The 21,761-nt window shown below is 39.2% G+C and overlaps 1 protein-coding gene across 1 annotated transcript in view; it reads right to left on the bottom strand.

The window, feature by feature from the left end:
• Positions 1-21,761, bottom strand: part of LOC118798141 (adhesion G protein-coupled receptor L1-like) — a 99,099-nt gene that overhangs the window by 39,551 nt on the left and 37,787 nt on the right. The window contains exons 3-5 of the mRNA XM_036557493.1: positions 20,102-20,315; positions 10,780-10,889; positions 1,284-1,298 (exon numbers count right to left, since the gene is read on the bottom strand). Of these exons, the coding sequence (XP_036413386.1) occupies positions 1,284-1,298; positions 10,780-10,889; positions 20,102-20,315 (339 nt within the window). The remainder of the gene's footprint in view (positions 1-1,283; positions 1,299-10,779; positions 10,890-20,101; positions 20,316-21,761) is intronic.

The raw sequence follows: 21,761 nt of genomic DNA, 5'->3' as shown, positions 1-21,761 counted from the left end.
AGATAGATAGACCGACAGACAGGCAGGTAGACAGGCAGATAGACAGGCAGACAGACCGATAGATAGATAGATAGATAGATAGATAGATAGACAGATAGAGAGAGACAGATAGAGAGATTGACAGATGGAGAGGTAGACAGATAGATAGATAGATAGATAGATAGATAGATAGAGAGAGACAGATAGAGAGATAGATGACAGAGAGAGACAGATAGAGAGACAGACAGATAGATAGATAGATAGATAGACATAGAGAGAGACTGATAGAGAGACAGACTGATAGAGAGACGATAGAGAAATTGAGAGATAGACAGATAGAGAGAGAGACAGATGTCCTGCTACATGTAAACCTGGTTAGTTGAGGTAGAGTCAGACTGAGGGAAAGTTCCTCTGGATCTGAATGGAATGCGGTTAGTGCACAGAGGGCTGCTACACTGAGCTCAGGCTCTGACTCCAGACTTTGGCTGGTCAACTCAGGGTCACACACCCTCACTCACACACACTCTCACACACACTCACACACACACTCACACACACTCTCACACACACTCTCACACACTCACACAGGACACACCACCTCACAGAGAGTGACATAAATAAACACTGGGGCTGAAAACCTTCAGGAGCACTTCATTCATCTGACTACTGACACCAAAAGAGAAGATCTGTTCTTTTTCTGTTTTCAGTGACAACAAATGAAACAACACGTTGATCCTGAGGGAAGCAAAGGGATGAACGGATGAAGAGACGAGTGGAAGGAGGAAGAGGGATGAGGAGGAGGAGTAGGAGGAGGAGAGAGAAGAGGAGGAGGACGAGGAGGAGGAGGAGAGAGAAGAGGAGGAGGAGGAGGAGGTTTCACTTGGATCTGAGGAATCGGAATTGAGTTTAAAACAGCAAGCAAATGAAAAGAACAGCAAGAGAAATACATACGTGTGTGTGAGTGCGTGGAGAGAGAGAGAGAGAGAGAGAGAGAGAGAGAGAGAGAGAGAGAGGTTGCATTGCACTGGAAGAACGAGAGAGAGCCAGAGCAGAAGTGCGAGAGCGTGTTGGAGAGACAGTGAGAGAGTCTGTGTGTGTTTTGGTTTTGCTGAGAGAAAGAGAAGAAGAAGCGAGAGAAAATGAAGGAAGAAAAAGGAGTTACATCAAACTCGACCACATCACAGGGGCCAGGGGTTTGCAGAACGGAGGAGAGAGAGAGAAAAAAGGAGAGAGAGAGAGAAAGAGAGAGAGAATGAAAGAGGGAGAAGGAAGGAAGGAGAAACTGCGGCGTTAATGGTCTTTACCTTTTTGGTCCACTTCTACTCAAGCGTCGGGGAGAGAGAGAGAGAGAGAGATAGAGAGAAAAGGAAGAAAAAGAGAGAAGGAAAGAGGGAGAGAGCAGCAAGGAGAGAGAGAGAAGAAAGAAAAGGAGGAGGAGAGGAGACAAAGTGACAGTGAAAGAGAGCAGAGAGAGAGATGTTGGAGAAAAAAAGAGAGATTTAGAGATATTTCAGTTTTACACAGCAGTCTTCCCATTGCTTTAAAATTGAAAATCAAGTGAAGTTGATTCAGTTAGAAACTTCCTACTGCGTGGAGAGTGGGGGAGAGGAGGAGAGGAGGAGGAGGAGGAGGAGGAAGGGGGTCCGACAGGATAGACAGGGCGGCATATAATGGGGGGATACGGAGAGAGAAAGAGAGATAGAGAGAGAGAGAGAGAGGTGGGTTTGAATTGAAACGAATGGGGAATGAGGGGAGGGAAGAGGGACTCACGTACTTATCCAAGAATTACTCAATTACGGAAACATCAAATATTCCCTTTTAGTATCCTGCATCACCCCTGTTCTCTCTCCAACCCTCCACCCCTCCCCTCCCCTCCCGCCCTCCTTTCATCCATCATCCATCCATCCATCCGGCTGTCCTGCTGAACTAAAGCTGGAAAAGATAAGCGAGTCAATGGACAGAAAGGAGATAGCAGATCAACAGACTGTAAAAAACATTTCAGATGATGATGATGATGATGATGGTGGTCAGAGGTGTGTGACTGAGGAACGAATTGTGCTAAGGAAACTTTGGGTTCCACAGTACCCGTTTAAAGTCCATGGGTCATCACTGAAGGCGTCTCAAATGACCATCTCAGATTAATATATTCAGGAAGTCATGATGAGCAAAACTTTGGGCTTCATTGTTCAGATTTTCCCAGATACATCTGAGCTCACAATGAGGCTTCATTTACAGATAGTTACAAAGACAATTAGGCTACACTCTGAAAAAAGATGGTTCTTCAAGGGTTCTTTAGTAAAGACAGTGGTTCAATATACAAGCATGAACACTCCAAGAAACACTTCCATGTTTAAAGCGTTCATTGCATCATGAAATGCTTCCACAGATTGATGGAGGACAAGCTGCAGATGGTTCTATATAGAAGCTTTTTGAAAAGGTTCTATATAGCACCACAAGTGGTTCCACTATTGTTATAAGCCAAAGAATCCTTTCTGGTACGAAATACAGCCCTTTTTGCTAAAAGTGCAGCTTACACTCTTAACAAATATGGTTCTTCAAGGGTTCTTTAGTAGAGAAAATGGCTCTAAATAGAACCATGACCACTCAAAGAACCCTATGCATGATTAAAGGGTTCTTTGCATGGTGAAAGGGTTCTTCAGATTGATGGAGCATAAGCTGTAGATGGTTCTATATGGAACCTTTTTAAAAAGGTCTCTGTATAGCAGCAAATAGAGTTGTGGTATTGTTATGATACAAGCTTGTAACAATAGTACAAGCCTTTTTGGTACTATATATATAAAACACATTCTCCTTCAATCTGAAAAATGCTTTAATGATGCAAAGGGTTCTTTGAGTGTTCATGGTCTACATAGAACCATTTTCTTTACTAGAGAACCCTTGAAGAATCATCATTTTTAAGTGCGTAGCTACCTATAGGACACCGCCCATCTAAAGAAGACTTCCACCATTTTTCAAAATGTCAGAAAAATAATTTGTTATGAAGGAAACAGTTGTTCGAAGTGTTCTGAAGACAAACTGACCATTCTAGATTAACTTGTTAAAGAGAAACTGACCATTCTAGGGTACCTTGTTGAAGAGGAACTGACCATTCTAAAGTAACTTGTTGAAGAAAAACTGACCATTCTAGGGTACCTTGTTGAAGAGAAACTGACCATTCTAAATAACTTGTTGAAGAAAAACTGACCATTCTAGGGTACCTTGTTGAAGAGAAACTGACCATTCTAAAGAAACTTCTTGAAGAGAAACTGACCCTTCTAAAGTAACTTGTTGAAGAGAAATCGACCATTCTAGAGTAACTTGTTGAAGAGAAACCGACCATTCTAGAGTAACTTGTTGAAGAGAAACCGACCATTCTAGGGTAACTTGTTGAAGAGGAATTGACCATTCTAGAGTAACTTGTTGAAGAGAAATCGACCATTCTAGAGTAACTTGTTGAAGAGAAACCGACCATTCTAGGGTAACTTGTTGAAGAGAAACCGACCATTCTAGGATAACTTGTTGAAGAGAAACTGACCATTCTAAAGTAACTTGTTGAAGAGAAATCGACCATTCTAGAGTAACTTGTTGAAGAGAAACTGACCATTCTAAAGTAACTTGTTGAAGAGAAATCGACCATTCTAGAGTAACTTGTTGAAGAGAAACCGACCATTCTAGGGTAACTTGTTGAAGAGGAACCGACCATTCTAGGATAACTTGTTGAAGAGAAACTGACCATTCTAGGGTAACTTGTTGAAGAGGAACCGACCATTCTAGAGTAACTCGTTGAAGAGAAACTGACCATTCTAGAGTAACTCGTTGAAGAGAAACTGACCATTCTAGAGTAACTTGTTGAAGAGAAACTGACCATTCTAGAGTAACTTGTTGAAGAGAAATTGACCATTCTAGAGTAACTCGTTGAAGAGAAACTGACCATTCTAGGGTAACTTGTTGAAGAGAAACTGACCATTCTAGAGAAACTCGTTGAAGAGAAACTGACCATTCTAGGGTACCTTGTTGAAGAGAAAATGACCATTCTAGAGTAACTCGTTGAAAAGAAACTGACCATTCTAGAGTAACTTGCTGAAGAGAAACCAACCTAGTCTTAAAGTCACAGAGAGCAAATAACAGAAAATAAATATATTTGTATGGTATTAAAATTGGACAATTCATCATTAAATTTACACACAATGTAAAGACCAACAGGCGTTTTCAAATTATGACTAAAAAACATCAAAAATGGAGGTTTTGTTCCAAGAGCAGCGACATTAGTTCTATTATTAGTTCTATTATGAAACAATAGGTACCAATAGCCACATTTCTAGGCCTGTTTGATTTGAGTGATTTCAGTAAGTGGACTTCTCTCAGATCATTTTGCTTGTTTTAAGAAACAAGCTTGAAAGAAGCAAACTTGTTTGCCAACAGAGTAATAAGGAGTAATGTAGGAGTAAAGTAATGAGTAGAAAGATTACTTTTTCCCAGGATGTAATACGAAACATTTACTACAGTTTGAGAGAAGCAATGAATAACTTGCAATGAATTACTTAAGACTGGAGCTATCTTTATTAACATCAGCACTAGCATTGTGCTCTGCCTGCTGAGCCTGAGTTAGCGTTAGAGATGAACTCTTTACTTCCGTCCCACTTTTTTGCGTCTCACTGCTGCGCTTGTATAACTTCATTAGATTTTTCCTCTCAACTCCCAGCAAATCACGCTAAAGAAGCTCCTCTCTGTAATGTAAAATTTTCTCTGAACTGCCTTGTTCACACCCGTCTTCACATAACAACATGGAATAATCTATTTTAATAATGAAATTACTGAATATAATCACTACAATTGCAAATAACAGCTATTTTTACAGTCTATATTTTGGAATAATTTAACATTAACACATACAGAATGTCTAATCTGTATTTACATGGGGCTCTTGGCTCATGGGGGCTTTAGACAGCTGCATATCTTTACCTACACTCTTAAAAAGATGGTTCTCCGAGGGCTCTTTAGTAAAGACAGTTGTTCTGTATAGAATCATGAACACTCAAAGAGCCATTTCATTGCATGATTCTTAAATGGTTCATTGCATGGTGAAATCTTTCTTCAGTTTGATGAAGAATGTGTTGCATATGGGTCTTTATAGAACGTTTTTGAAAATGGCTCTGTATAGCACTCAAAAGGGTTCTTCCATTGTTACAAGAACCCTTTTTGGTGTTATATAGAACCATTTAAAACACACTTCTCCATCAATCTGAAGGACCATTTCATTATGCAAAGCATCCTTTAAACATCCACACTGTTATTCAAGCATTCATGGTTCTATATAGAACCACTGTCCTTACTAGAGAACCCTTAAAGAACCATCTTTTTTATGAGTGCAGTGTAAAGATGGCCCCCGCCAAAAGCTAGTACACTCCAACTTAATAAATTCCAACTAAGCAGTCTCTAGTAAGGAACCGAGATGTATCTGTCTTCAGCATCAGAGGAGCAACAAGAGGAGATCTGTTTGGTTCCTCTGATGCAGATAAGGAACATTATTGATGCCCCACTTTCATCAACTATTTCACTGTTTTTAACCGTCACCTTTTCTGATGGTTTAGTTTATTAAATCGTATAACTGTGTTTAACGGAATTTGACAGATTACTAGATTTAAATGAAATACAGATTAATCATCATTGTGTAGCATGAAGTGTGTAGTTTATATTTCTCTCTTCTATGCAGGGTACATCTTTGATAAATACAGACTTAAATAAAGACTTCATATTTGGTACATTTTTTTTTTTTAATTACGACCCTTCCTATAGGTCTTATAAATTATTTTCTATTCCCTTTTTTTTATTTTTAATTTTATATAATATAACATTATATAATTATAATAAACCCTCACATTACTACGTTACTTTGCTGCCAAAATGTACTGTAAGATGATTCATAAATAGTATTTTTTGATGTGCTTAAGTGTGAAAAAAAAGAGGCCCAAAACATCCTGATATTAATAAAGCCATAAAAGGCAAACATGCATCTGTTTTGTAGTTAAATGCACATTTAATCAATAAAAACATTTCATGCATCTACCATCAATAGTTTGGAAATATGATTTTAACTTATTCTATCTTAAGTTAGCAAAAAGGCCACACCTATTTTTAAAGTCTCTAGAACTCAGAAGCTAAAGGTAAAAGCCAAAAAATGTGCATATGATTATTATTATTATTATTATTGGAGAAAATGACAATATTTCCTGAAGCAAATCTGAGACGGTCAGTCCAGAACCTTTCCTGAAACCTTCTGATTTGAAGTGGACCCACCTCTGAGGGTCCTGGAGGGCTGGTTTCCAGCACAGTTTGATCACTTCTCGACTCAAACACACCTACCAAGCCTCTATTGCTAAACTGTGCTGGACACCTTCCCTCCAGGACCAGAGTTGAACAACCACCTCAAATCACAAGGTGACAATATTTCCTGAAAGAATAAAGCAAATCTGAGATGGTCAGTCCAGAACTTTTCCTGGAACCTTCTGATTTGAGGTGGATGTAACTCTGGAGGTCCTGGAGGGATGGTGTCCAGCACAGTTTAGCAATAGAGGTTTTGTAGGTGCGTTTGAGTCGAGGAATGACCAAACTGTGCAGGACACCAGCCCTCCATTTGAGGTGATTTGAGCTGAACAACCACCTCAAATCAGAGGGTGATGATATTTCTTGAAAGAATTAAACAAATCTGAGATGGTCAGTCCAGAAGATCTGAGATCTTGTTCTGGAGAGCTGGTGTCATACTGCAAAAAATGGTGTCTTGTCAAGCAAAAAAAAACATCTTAAACTCTTATTCTCCATAGTATTTTTTTGTTTTGTCCATCTGAATTTACATGACCAAATCGTAAGGCAAATTATTGTATTACAGTAACTCCATGAAAGAAATGTAAATATTTATTTTACTTATTTATTTTTAGTGAAATTTTTAGTAAAAAATTAACAGAACATGTGTTTTGTGATACACATATTGCTATATGCTTACAATTTACTGCTGAAAGCTAAAAATCTTAGACGCTCTTTGTATTATTTTATAGAATCATTTTTACAGAGCAGATCACTGAAGAGACGCCATCTGTTTATAGTTTATAGCCCAGATTTGTGGAAAAATGGGTCGACTTTCAGTAGAAAAAAAAATTAGTTCAGCTTCTTTTATTATAAGGGTTTAAAATTACTTCACCCATCTATTTGACTGGAAAGAAGACAGTTACAGCTCTCATACGACCCCCACCTTTAGAATGTAGCTTATAAAATATGAAAGTTATGAAGAAGTGCGTTTTGGGACCACCGGTGGTCTCAAGGAGTTGAAGAGGTTTTTAAATATAGTCGATAAATCTGATATTTCTCCTGTTGAGATTGGTGTAAGCTTAATGTAAGATTATTTACACCATTATTTACATTTAGATTATTTACATCTAGACATTTTTACTTGCTTTAAGTAAAATTATCTCATTATATTGACAGATAATTTTGTCTTTTTTAAGAAATATGCTTGAAACCAGCAAAATGATCCACCAGTATAGTGAATTTTACACAATAAAATTACCTAAAACAAAGAAAAGTGTCTGGAAATAAGTTAAATAATCTTATAATAGGTGCACAACCATCTCAAAACGAGAATTATTAGATATTACAACTAGATTTAAGATCATTTCACTTGACAAGATGCCATTTTTTGCAGTGCAGTCTGAAATCTTCCCACTGTACAGTGAACCGGTCACGGTTTTATGGAGTTTGCAACCATGAATCTACATTCAAATCACCTTTAATTACACTTAGAACATGTACAGAAGGTATATTTCAGATCCAGGGCAGTCAGAGTTGTATTTTTGTTTCCTTGGCAACACGTTCACTCAATCACACATGCAGAGAGCCTTCAAATCAACAGCGTTTCTCGCTGATGCTAATTTGCATGGACACACACACACACAGAACTGCGGATGGGAAAACTAATGTCAGCTCTCCGACGCTGACATTAATCTGGGCTGACACATGCGCAGACACTCGCATGCATAAGAGAACGCTCTCCCAGGGGAACGGGGAACGTGTCACAAACACTCTGGTCTTTTCAGACAGAGGACACTGGAACTGACCACAGCTTTGGAAAAAAAGGCATTGGGCGAGCTGTGTCACGACCAAGTCTGTAAAACAAACAAACACATACACAAACACAGCCTCTCTCTCTCTCTCTCTCTCCTGAGTAAACAGTCAGTATCAGAATGCTGGCCAAGCTGAAACAGAGAGCAGAGTGAAAATGGCAGATCGTGGCTGGACCGTACCATTACCCTGTGCTGGGGGGGTGGGGGGTCTGGGGTGGCGAGGGGAGGTTCATCTGAAAACACAAGAAGCAGGAATTAACGAACAACCCAAGCATCACACCTGAGCGGAGAAACGGTTCGGTCTGAAACGCAACGCTCTGACGTGCGAAAGCTGCAATAGAATTTGTTCGGTATGAATAGCAAAACAAATACGCAAAGGAGAAGAAGAGGAAAATGAAAATTAAAGAAACAGACGAATGATGAATGACTGAGTTAGTGAGTCACCCTGCAGGATAAGAACCGGCCCTGTCCTGTGGGGAGAGAAAGGAGAGAGGGATTGTGTTAGAGAGAAAGAGGAAAAAATGAGAAGCTTTTAAGGAAACCCACAGTCAGGCTCTCCCAGGCTGCCCCCTACTGAAAGAGAGAAGGATTACACCTGAACTACACCCGAAAAAAACACTACACCCAGTGGAGGAGTGGAGAGAGGGAGGGGGTGAAGACAGGGAGGGGGGGAGAGAGGGATGAGAGGGATGGGAGGGAAAGGCCATTTAAAAAAGGGGTTGAGAGTAAAAGGTGAGAACGAAGAGAAGAGAAGAAAAGAGAAGAGAAGAGAAAAGAAAAGAAAAGAAAAGAAGAGGAGAGAAGAGAAGAGAAGGAAACAAGAGAAGAGAAGAGAAAAGAAGAGAAGAGAAAAGAAAAGAAAAGAAGAGGAGAGAAGAGAACGAAACAAGAGAAGATAAGAGAAGAGAAGAGAAGAGAAGAGAGGAGGACAGGACTGGGATGGATGGATAGATGGATGGGGTATTGGTTTTTAAAGAAGAAAGAAGAGGTTGCTTGAAGTGTGTGTGTGTCTGAAGAAGAGGAGGAGCATGTAGGCATGGATGTGTGTGTGTATGAATACACATCTCCGCTTGTACACATGAAAGTGTGAGGTTTGTGTGTGTGTGTGTGTGTGTGTGTGTGTGTGTGTGTGTGTGTGTTTGTGCAGTAGTGTTTTTGTTTCATGTATGATGTACTATGTTTTTATGTGTGTGAATGTATGAGTGTTTATGTGTGAGTGTATGTATACAGTGCATACTTTTGTACATTAATGTTTTGGGGTCAATGACAAGACATGCAATATTTTCCTACTAAATAATGTAATAAATACATATATATATAGTGGACCCAGCAGGGTCTATTACACCATCAGTGTATGTAGAGCCCTTTGCATATAGTGTAAGTAAAGGGCTCTACTTATACAGGTGATGTCACAGCAAAACCGCTATGTTCGCTCACGAAAACATTAACTCCTATATGTTTATTTATTTAAATATTTCTCAGATTTTGAGGGCTGCCGCATAAGTATTTTTAAAAATTATAAAATTTGCTTTGTGTAAATTCATTTTCAGTGCACCAAACCAAAACTCATTTCAGGAATTTATCTTTCCCAAAATCTTAAAATGTCAGGTGGTGCGACCGTCCAACTACAAACCTCAATTCCAACAAGATGTGTAACATTTTATCTCATTAACTTCACTGTTTTTTGTACTAGTAAATTAGTACTAGGAATGATATGAAAGTTTCTAATATGTTTCAGGTCATGCAATCATGTTTAGATATGAAAGGAGCCTCCAGGAAAGATCAAGACCGTTATGACTGATTAACAGCTTAGGTCAGAGGTCGGCAACCCAAATGTTAAGAAGAGCCCTTTTGTCCTTTCAACAAAAATCAAAGCACCTTGGGAGCCACAACATTTATGTCCATCTTACCATCTTGGCTGTAAATATGTCTCTGTGTGTGCTGATGTACTAGTTTAGGCTACAGATATAAAATAAACAAAAACACAGACTTCCTTTGCTCTGCTTTAAGCTTTAACTCAGCTATAGCTGCTTTTCTCGCATCTCCAGCAGGAAACTTTTCCTCAAAAGTAGAACAGTTTCTTATAAAATGTCTCTCAACTTTCGACTTTTTACCAAGCTGAAGTCGCTCCTCGTTCTTTTTCTACTGTTACAAGCTCGACATCGTAATAACAGAAGAACCCTTTTTGGTGCTATATAGAACCCTTTTCAAAAAGGTTCTGTATAGAACCATATACAACACACGCTTCATCAATCTGAAGAACGCTTTCACTATTCAAAGAACCATTTCATCATGTGAAGGGTTCTTTGTATATTAATGATTCTATATAGAACCATTTTCATTACTAAAGAACCCTTGAAGAACCATATTTTTTAAGAGTGCATAAAAATGTGTGGTTGCGCCACTTGACATTTTCTGGGTGGTAAAATTGATGATCCTGTTTGGATAAAATGGATTAAATGATTTTATACCATTATGAAGGCTATGAAACAGATACAGATACAAAATACATGTACAATTGTTTGTGTTTTATTTTGAATAATTTTATTATTTATTTTATTTCGAAAAATTATAGATTATCATTTTAAAGGCTTTATTTGTCATTGACCCGTCTGTAAGTGAGTGTGACAGTTTTGGTATATATGCATGTTAACAGGTGAATATGTGTATGCGTGACTGTACTCACTGTATGGAACACACTCATATTGGATCTCCAGGTATTTATATGTTCCTGGACAGGGGTCAGGAAATACGTCGGCCCCTGCAACGACCACGCACTGTGTCCGGTTATTACACCTGAGAGAGAGAGAGAAAGAGAGAAACTGATGTTTATCGGCTGTTTTTAGTTGCGAAGCACCTCACTGAACTCATTCAATCACTCACTCCCTCATGTTTAGCAGGCTGAAGATTCTCCACAAGGGGTGCTATTAGCACTCACATAGATTTTGATGCTTCAGAACAGCAGTGCTTCACATCAGTGACACTTTGTGTCCTCGTTGATGTGTTTATCCTGTCTGTTCACTTAACTTTTTAAGACTGATCTGCTGTTGAAATTCTGGCCCAGAGTTTGGGTTTTTGTGAAACTCTTTTTCATTTGGTTTGGTTGGTTACCATTTTAATAATAATAATAATAGTAATAATGATAATAACATTTATTTGTAAAGCTCTTTTCATGCCGGTGGCAGCTCAAAGTGCTTAACAGACAGGAGACGAAGCTTAACAGTAATAGGAGAAATTATAAGTATTAATTTAGAATCATAGGAGAAAATAATACAGATCAAATTAAAAGATAAACCCCACAAGATGTAGACTTTTAATTAAGTGCTGAGTTAAAGAGCTGCGTTTTCAGATGTTTAATAAAAGTGATCACTGAGCTTGACTGTCTAATAAAAGGCGAACTGAGCTCCACAGTTTAGAAGCAGAATAACTGAAAGAGTCTCTCCATGTTTTCTGTATTTTGTGAAGGTGTTTGCAGAAGGTCACTATTTGCAGATCATAGATTATGTGCTGGAACATAAACAGACAGACACTGTGATGTAAGCAGTGATTTAAGGTCATTTTGAACTTTAAAAACGAGTAGCAGAAGTTTAAAATCTATCCTGCATGATACAGGCAGCCAGTGTAGTTCATTCTAAATGGGAGTGATCTGATCTCTCTGTGTTGTTTTTGTTAGGATGCTGATGCATTTTGTATGAGTCGTAAAGGATGTATTGTTTTCTTAGGAAGTCCAGTAAGAAGATCATTACAGTGATCAACTCTGGTTGTAAAAAATGGATGAACAAGTTTCTCTGCGTTTCTCTGAGATGTGATATTTCTCAAATGATAAAAAGCTACTTCAGTGACTGTGTTTACATGCAGATAAAACAGAGCTCAGAGTCTGAGAGCACACACAGGTTTCCTCCTTCGGGTTTGGTATATGAAACTAAAGAACCAAGTTTCTCAAAGCAGCTTTCTCTGAGTTTCTGTACTGACGATCAGAATTTCAGATTTTTCGTGATTTAATTATAGAATATTTTTCGACATCCACTGAGAAATATCTGACACACAGCTGGTTAGTCTGTCTACAGAGTCTTGATCATCAGAAGGAATGGAAATGTATAACTGAGTGTCGTCAGCATAGCTATGAAAATTTATATTATATTTCCTAATGACATCATCTAGAGGTAGCATGTACAAAGAGAAAAGCAAGGGCCCTAAAACTGAGCCTTGAGGGACTCCGCAAGAAATGCCAAATTTTTTGATGAATGATTTCCAATTAAAACCATGAACTGCCTCTTACCTAAACATGATTTAAACCATTCTAAAACTCCGCACGAGATGCCGACCCAGCGTTCAAGACATTGGATTAGAATCTTGTGGTCAATGGTATCAAAAGCTGCACTAAGATCTAATAAAACTAGAATAGTAGGTTTTTGTACATCAGCGCTGAGCCTGAGGTCTTTCACAACATGAACCAATGCTGTCTCAGTACTATGGTTAGAACAAAAACCTGATTGAAACTTCTCATATAACTTGTTTGATATTAGTTATGCATTTAATTGTTTGAAAACAACTTTTTCTAAGACTTCACTTATAAAAGGCAGGTTTGAAATTACACTTTCTTTGTTTGGTTAGAAGTTTGATAGGTATAGAAGCACTCATTACTTCCATGTTTGCCTCCAATAAATAACCTATTTTTAACTGTCACTAGACTATTACTGTAATAAAACTCTCCTTCAATTACCTTTTAGATTAAATAAACCATTTCATATCCTGTTGCATGAAAATAAAGACATCTACATGTGCTGCAGTCAGAGTAATAAAAATAAACCTTATTTGATCTCTCCACCATGATCGATTGGCAATTACGCATTAATCCGATCAGTTGCAGGTGTCTGGCCCCGATCTATCAACAATACCTCTGCAGACCATGTGACAAATTCAAATGCTTCTCCAATGTTCAGCTGCCATTATTAGCAGCAGGTCCTGTTGCAGGAATGATACGAGCATCTGAAAGGAGTCAAATGTTAGACAAGCAGACTACACAGACAGTAGAGTGGTGACAAGCTCTGAGAACAGCGTGCTCTGATGTTGAATTCCTTCAAAAATGCATCCCAGCAAGCGAACTGAACCACAGTTTGCTTTGAAGCCGCTTGAGACCTGTAATGTTTGGGGAACCGTGGTTTATTTGTTTGGTGCAAACTGAAGAAGAAGTTCAATCGGTCTGGATCAGAAATTGGTGTGCCATCAGAGGAGCTGCTGTGCCCCATCCTGATTTCACTTCCCAAGGACCCTCAGCTAGAGTTAGCAAGTTAGCACGGTTTCATGCAAGCCAGCGCAGTAAACTGTAAAAAGTCAGGCACATACACATCTACCTATGCCTTCCAGAGTTCCTCCCAGAGTTGTTGATTCATGGCGATGATATGTACATCTCTAAATGCTGTGACCGGAAACAAGAGGAAGTAAGATGAGGGTGGGGATGTGAGACTGGGCACCACAACAGCTTTTCTAACATTTGACTCCTTTCAGACGCTCGTATCATTCTTGCAACAGGAGCTGCTGCTAATAATGGCAGCCGAGCACATGAGAAGCATTTGTATTTGTCACATGGCCTGCGGAAGTATTGTTGATAGACCGGGGCCAGACACCTACAACGGATCAGCTGAATGCGTAATTGCTAATTGATCACGGTGGAGAGATCAAATAATGTTTATGTGTATTACTCGGACTGCAACATATTTAGATGTCTTTATTTCCATGCAACATTATGGATATGAAACGGTTATTAAGTCAAGAAGGTAATTGAAGGATAGCTTTAATACAATGATTGTCTACTGAAAGTTAAAAATAGATTGTTTGATGGAGGCAAACGTGAAAATAACCAAGTGCTTGTATACCCATCAACCTTCTAACTAAACAAAGAATGTGTAAAACGATGACCGACCGCCACACCAAAGAAAGGAAAACACTGTTTCTGATGGCGTGTAGCACCACATCGAGTGTGTAAGGGGGTAAAACCAGCACTGGAGTTTAGGATCAAAGGTCAAACTCTCAACTGCACAAAATGAAATTGTTTTCATTATCAACAAATGCATTTAAATGCACTTATCGTTGCTGATCATTATCAGATTTCTGTAGTTATCGGATTATTAAGTGGTCGTGTAAACAACACTCACTGATTTCTTTGATCAGATAAAGGTCTAGAAATCTGATTAAGAAATCTAATAATGAGAGCTGGATTTGAGCTCAGTAATCTGGCCTCTCAGTGCATGCAAACTCTTACTCTGATTTCTTTCGTTTTTCTCGGTGCACGTGCGAAAACAGCAAGCAGCGTTTAACACAGCACCTGCAAGACGCAACAAAACTCTTTTAGAGCGACACTGAAACCAGCAATGCTTGACTGACACGATCTGATTTTCTGCAGTTATCAGATTGTTAAGTGTAAACACACTGAACCAGTTACTGACACAATCTGATTTTCTGCAGTTATCAGATTATTAGGTGCATGTAAACACACTCAGTATTGATAAGAGTTCTGAGTCATCTCAGCTCTTCTAACCAGTGATTGAGTTGAGGGGATGGTAACCTAACCGGTGGTGGTGGTGGGGCAGGAGGTAAAACCTTTTCAAATGTGTCATCTTACTTATTATATATCAAAGTATGACATATACTACAAAGTTTAACCTCTCTGTTATAATAATCAATCCACATGTTCATTCTGTTACAGCTGTATTAAGTGTATTTGAGGACACACACAAAATGTTTCAAACTCAAACCATTTTCGTTAGCTCTGTTGTTGACAGTTAGCATCAGGGTCACTGGTATCCTCTTTTAGACTCTGAGCTGTTTTGTGGTCATTCAGCTCTCTAACGCAGCCATCTTCCATCCTCAAAAAACTGTAAGGCATGAGCTACTGCTTTAGAATATCAGGCACAATGTTAACACCCATCACCATATTAAGATGATCCCTGAAGATTATAATCTATAATTTTCAGGTTTATTAACTTCAGACATCTCTCGTTAGTTAAAGCTGGCTATCAAACCTGCTTTTCTTTTTAAAACGTCTACAGAGCTTGCAGTAAAATATCGATAATAGAGATCTTAAGTGATCCAGAGGGGATGGAAAGTGGGGGCGGTCATTTTACAAGGTGGATGGCTTTTGTCATTTCTTTTTTTACCGTGGGGATGGCATCCATCAAATCGAGCCCTTCAATCTTCTGGGCCTGTCTAAAGCCAGATTTGTTTATCTGGGGGTGTGCTGTACTTTGAGTAATTGCCCACAAGATACTGTGAAGTAATAATTTGAGAAATAACTTCCATGACTTGCCAAAGTCAGATCTCTTTCAGTAAAAGTAGTCCTGTTCAAATCATCTCAGTAATGCAATAACAAAGCCGGGTAATAGAAAACGACTACTCAGCTAAAAGTTCATGACAAAGATACTGAAATCCATATTTTTTTGGTGATGACTGAATGACAAGGAGTAAGAAAATGAAATATCTCGAAACAAGACGATGCGTTTTCTGTCCTATAATGGTAATTCATTTTTAGCGGCTCCATAAAGCTGTTTAGCGGTTCATAAAAATGTGTTGCACAGAATGTAGCAGTACACACTAAAAAATATGGTTCTTCAATGGTCCCTTAATAAAGAAAATGTTTCTATGTAGAACCATGAACTCTCAAAGAACCATTTGCATGGTTAGGAGCCAAAAAGGGTTCTTCTATTGTTACACACACTTAAAAAAGATGATTTTTCAAGAGTTTCTTCAGTAAAGAAAATGGTTCTATATAGAACCATGAAGACTCGAAGAACCTTTTGCATGATAAAGGGTTCCTCTACTGTTACAATGTTAAGCTTGTAACAATAGAAGAACCCTTTTGGGTGCTATATAGAACCCTTTTCAAACAGGTTCTATATAGAACTATCTGCAGCACTATTTTCATCATCTGAGGAACCCTTTAATCATGCAAAGGGTTCGTTGAGTGTCCATGGTTCTTTACTAAAGAACCGTTGAAGAACCATATTTTTTAAGTGTGTAACAACAGAAGAATGCTTTTTGGCTGTATATAGAACAATTTTGAAAAAGGTTCTGTGTATATATATATATATATATATATATATATCTATATCTATATATATATCTATCTATCTATATATATATATATATATATATATATATATATATATATATATATAAAACACATTCTCCATCAACCTGAAGAACGCTTTCATGATGCCAAAGAAACCTTTAATCATGGAAAGGCTTCTTTGAGCATTTATGGTTCTAAATAGAACCATTTTCTTTACTAAAGAACCCTTTAAGAACTATATGTAGTGTGCGGTAGCCTCCTTGTATCAAATAAGCAGCACTGACCCAATATTGTGTCCATCTCATTGAAATAAGGACACTGCAGTGGTCTTTCTTCTGACCTCCTGTTATATTTGCTGGAGTCTTTATATCTTCGTTTTAGGTACTCGATTCTTTCACGGCACTTCGATCAGTCACCAAAAGCAGCTTTGAGACCCAATTCAGTGTATATTCCCTCCCATACTCTGTGATTATGTACCATCATTTCCAATTGCCGTTGATAACAGGCGTCACTGAAATGTGATGTAAATATTGGGCATATTCGCCCTTTAGAACTCTAGACCTCATTCACCAATATCTTCATAAGTTTGTTCTTAAACGTGTTCTTGAGAAAGGTCCTAAGAAAAAGTCTGCACCAGATTCATGACGGGTTTTTAAAGCGCAGAACTGTTCTCACCTTTGTGCTCGAGTGTGTGTAGATTCTGTTCTTACCTAAGAACAAATGGTGAATGACAGAATCTTCGTAAAAACGCCATAAGCGGGCTTTCAGAAGAAAGAATGGCTGGTGAATGAGACCCTATGTGTTGTTATTGTTCGGAAGTGTGGCACTTAATGCTGGCGTAAAGGTCTGTGCAATGGTGTTTCAATCTGGGCTATTTGGGGTGATTTGAGGAAATTACAGAGATCCTTTATTCTGTACGAATCAGCCAGTCAAATCATGCACAGGTAACATCACCAGGCCTCCTCTGCTAAAGCTAATCCAGCTCCAATAAGGCTGAAGCCACACCTGTTTGGTAAGACGTGCCATTTCAGTCCCGTAATGTGGGCGCAGGCGGTGTTTCTGTGTTTCTTTAGCTGAAGCGGGTTTGTTACCGGGCCGCGGCTGGACGGAGCTCGAGTTACATACAGCACTGTATTACATTACTGTACGGGCTCTGACTGAGAGCAGGAACGACTCTCGACTGTGGAAATCTATCTTCTTTTCTTCCCCTCTCTCTCTCGCTGCTCATCGCTCTTTGCTAGGCGATTAAATGAAGCTAATGTGCTAATCTGTTTGTGTGCGTCTCTCTCTGTAAGAGGAGAGTGAGGGGGAATTGATTTTTACTCTTCTAGGAAACAGCAGCAGCACAAACAGAAGGGAGACACCGTGGCGCCAGTGTGGACACACACTCACACACACACACTCACATGAGCAGACACACTAGCGCTAGTGTACAGCCGCCATTAGAATTGTCATAATTTATCTCTAAGACAGACAGACAATTGAGATAACTCAATATATGAATCACAATAACCTACATTTAGAGTCAGTTATTCATTCAACCTAATGAGAAACTGTAGAACAGACTCAGTTTATATCACAATACCTACATTTAGAGTCGGTTATTCATTCAGCCTAATGAGAAACTGTAGAACAGACTCGGTTTATATCACAATACCTACATTTAGAGTCGGTTATTCATTCAGCCTAATGAGAAACTGTAGAACAGACTCAGTTTATATCACAATACCTACATTTAGAGTCAGTTATTCATTCAACCTAATGAGAAACTGTAGAACAGACTCAGTTTATATCACAATACCTACATTTAGAGTCAGTTATTCATTCAGCCTAATGAGAAACTGTAGAACAGACTCAGTTTATATCACAATACCTACATTTAGAGTCAGTTATTCATTTAGCCTAATGAGAAACTGTAGAACAAACTCAGTTTATATCACAATACCTACATTTAGAGTCAGTTATTCATTCAGCCTAATGAGAAACTGTAGAACAGACTCAGTTTATATCACAATACCTACATTTAGAGCCAGTTATTCATTCAGCCTAATGAGAAAGTAGCACACAACTCAGTTTTTGTTAAAATTATTTAACTTTAAAGATGCTGCATAATGTTGAGGTTTCAATGCCAGCAAAGAATCATGCCTACTTTTCCACTTCTTCCTCTTCTCCATTGACCATGCAATATTCCAGTGCTTTTGCTACATTAGCTTCATATGCAAAGAACATAATCTAATACACTACAGATAAAAAATTATATATTTTTTATTTAGTTGGATTACAAACTAGCTTTCTGAGCAAAAACAGTGATAGGAATATAAGCCACACATCAGTTGAATTTTATTGTTTAATCTGATTTAACAGAAGAATAATAAGCACCTATGGATCAGAACTGTGCTCTAAATTAACTCACCAGGTCACTCAGCAAAAATCACATTGAATCCAACACTAAAGGAAGCTGAATGCATATTATATACAGTTATAGAAAAAGAGCAGCATACAGAAAGCTCTGGTTATACACACTGATATGTTTCCCTCTGGCCAATGTGGACATGCATGTGCCGTGACTCCTCTGGCGGCAGATTTCAATGAGTTAAAGCAGCCATCACCAAATTCTCAGAATGGATTGCTGGCGAAAAAGCTAACAATCAAGCGAAAGCTAACCCATTCAGCATAACCAAGCTGGCAAACTACCTCATCTGTCATTCATTCGTGCATTTGTTGTTCAACTACTCATGCTAACAATGCGTGTATGTGTTTTCCCAGGATGTACAACCAGCAGTGAGGTAAATAAAGCAGTGTGGTTGGTCTAGTGTGGTGGGTAGCACCTCTGCCTTCTCCAAATACCATAAATATAAATAAGAACTGTGCTTTCTTGAAGACATCGATGCAGAAAAACAGGATAGCGATTTCAGTGAGCTGTGGGACGCAGTGGAGACTACAACACCATATACGTAGAGTCTGTTTCAATATATTTCTCTGTATTTATGATACAGGTTCAGTGGCGTAGCACTCCCAGTCTGGGAGTGTTGGACTTAATCAAGAGTGCTCATTTAAATACTAGGCCACGCCCAGACAGTTTACAGACTGGCTAAATCAGTGGATTTAGCTGAGGTCTGATTCTTTTCATTTTAAAACTTAGCTGGTCAATTTTAATATTAGACCTTCATTATTTACACAAGTTCTTTGGGACTTTATAGCAACTGGTAACCTGTCATGTCATAACTAAACTGGATTGTTTTTGCTAACTACTTCAAGTGTACACTGTGTGGGTGTCACGCATCCCTCTGGTTTTGAGGCTTAGCGCTCCAATCATCGCTTACATTCACCCAAGTACTAATTTGGTGTCTTGTTAGATTTAGTGTAAAGCCCGGGCTTTTAGAGTAGAATCTTTGCAAGGTATTGCTTCTTCCCATGAGAGCTACTGAGTGTTTTCTTCTGATTGCCCTTTTGTGATTGTTTACCTGCCTAAGATTTTTTGACTTTGTCTTTTTGTCTCTGCCCTTTGGATCTGGTTGCCTGGTTGTGTTATGTTCTCTCTGGATTTGACCACAGCCTGTTTTTCGGCTTCGGGTTTTGCCAAGGCCCCTCACAATAAAGCCTCATACTTTGTTTTACCGCGAGCGTCTGACTGGTTTGGTGACGTTACCGTGGGTGTATTACCTATGAACGCAGATGCACAGATACAGCATGAATCGTTGCTGTCCAAAGAAAAACATGTATGATTTTTAGTTTTCTGCATCATTTGAACAAAGTTGTCCTTCACATTGTGGGAAAATTTCATGATGAATGGACCAATAGCGATGCTCTAAAACTACTTAGATTCTCTTCACATTGACTTACTCTAAAAGTAAAGCATGTTTTTGCCTTCTCCTGTAAAGCTACCATTTTGGAGATACTTATTTTTCCTTGGACAGTGACGATATACACATACACCCACCTGTGAGACATGATCTTGAAGGCATCTGGTTGGTAACACTGGACATTCTCCATCTGAAAGGGGTCTGCGTCGCAGATCTTGTCATCCGTTCGGCCATAGTTGGCCGTCTCGATCATGATCACATCGCTTCCTGGGCAGCGGAGTTCTATGGGGTAGCCTTCACACGCTAGCTCTCTTCGCATCAGACCAAACGGCATGGCCGCCCTGCTCAGACCTGAGTTAGAGAGAGAGAGAGGTAAAGAGGGCGGCTACCGAACGCACAGGAAAGCTTAGCCAGCTAAAACACCCCCAGACTTCAGTGGGGAACGACTGAAAGGAAAAAAACATGAAACGCTGGACGTCCTACAAGGTAGGCCTTGAAGCCGAAAAGCACAATGAAAATTTAGACGCTCGCAAAAGCAAAAGGATAAAATAAGTTCGCAACCCACTCGAGCTAGCTTCTGAGGTGCCTGCAGCCATATTCCCACAGGTTGCCATGGAAACCAGACCAGCGCACTGCAGGGAGATGGAGTTTCCAGCTAAAGTGCAAGAGCTCTCAGACAAAGGGAAAAAAAAAACACACAAAGAAAACCCCGATAGACTCTTCGCAGGTTTTATCCATCGTTATGGCAAGACGATCACAAATAACCCCATTTTTCCAACATTCTGCGCCAGTCTGCGAGGAAATCTGCAATCTGTAGACACAGCAGATGTTTCTTCAAAGACGCCATTCGACAGGATTGTTGTATGTGAGAATGGAAATCTGGACGCTGACAGCCTCGTCTCTACAGTCGAGTATTATTAAAGGACTGATTACAAAAATCACATGCATACTATTTTCACTCAGCCAAAACGTTTTGCACTGGAGCTATTAGGCTAATGTAGCTAACGAGTAATGAAAGCCTGTAATCCACCAATTAGAATGGTGCTAATTGTTCTCCCAAACCACCACACACTTGCATCAAATTGTGTGGAGTTGTTAGGCAATCTCTAGTAGACATGATCTGTGGTTTCTGACACTGTGCGATATACTGTTAAAGTAAATGTAGACAAAAGTAGGGACATAATTCAGGTGACTTCTGTCCATTTATTAGATAACAGTTTCTTTTCTATTCCTTTAATTCAGGGCAATGAAATCAGCCTAAGTTCTTTTGAAGGCAGAGGCACAATGAGATACAGACAATGAGGAAGAAGGCCTAGAGGCAATGCCCTGATTGCACACCACAGTGTTGTCCTCTCACAAACAGAGGAGAGAGAGGCTGGCACTGCTGGAGCTGGACTTGGCTGATTTTAAAAAGCACACAGATCTGAGAGGAGGTCCGGCAGCTAAAGAGGAAGAGCCAGACCATTAACGAGCTCAGAGTAACCCTACAAGAGCTACAAGAGGTTGTTGGTTGGTGTACCATAGTAGATAAGGCTGCTGTCCTTCAAAAGGCTGATGGGATTCCATTTCAAGCCTGGGAAAGCACAACATGCTATAAGAACAATAAGAGTCCTTGGGCAAGACGCCTAATACATTCATTCGCCTACATCTGCAACACGATTAAATTGTATGTTGCTTTGGTTAAGGGCATCTGCCAAATCTCTTAAATGCAAAGGGAAAAAGGACAACCAATGCCTGCAAGCTTAGATGGCAAAGCTGAAAGGAAATGGAGCAACAAAAGAGGGAGGACCTTCATAG

This window comes from Colossoma macropomum, unplaced genomic scaffold (assembly GCF_904425465.1).
Source record: "Colossoma macropomum unplaced genomic scaffold, Colossoma_macropomum, whole genome shotgun sequence".
Lineage (NCBI taxonomy): Eukaryota > Metazoa > Chordata > Actinopteri > Characiformes > Serrasalmidae > Colossoma > Colossoma macropomum.
The sequence above is the reverse complement of the archived record's forward strand: the minus strand, read 5'-3'. Positions and strand labels throughout refer to the sequence as shown.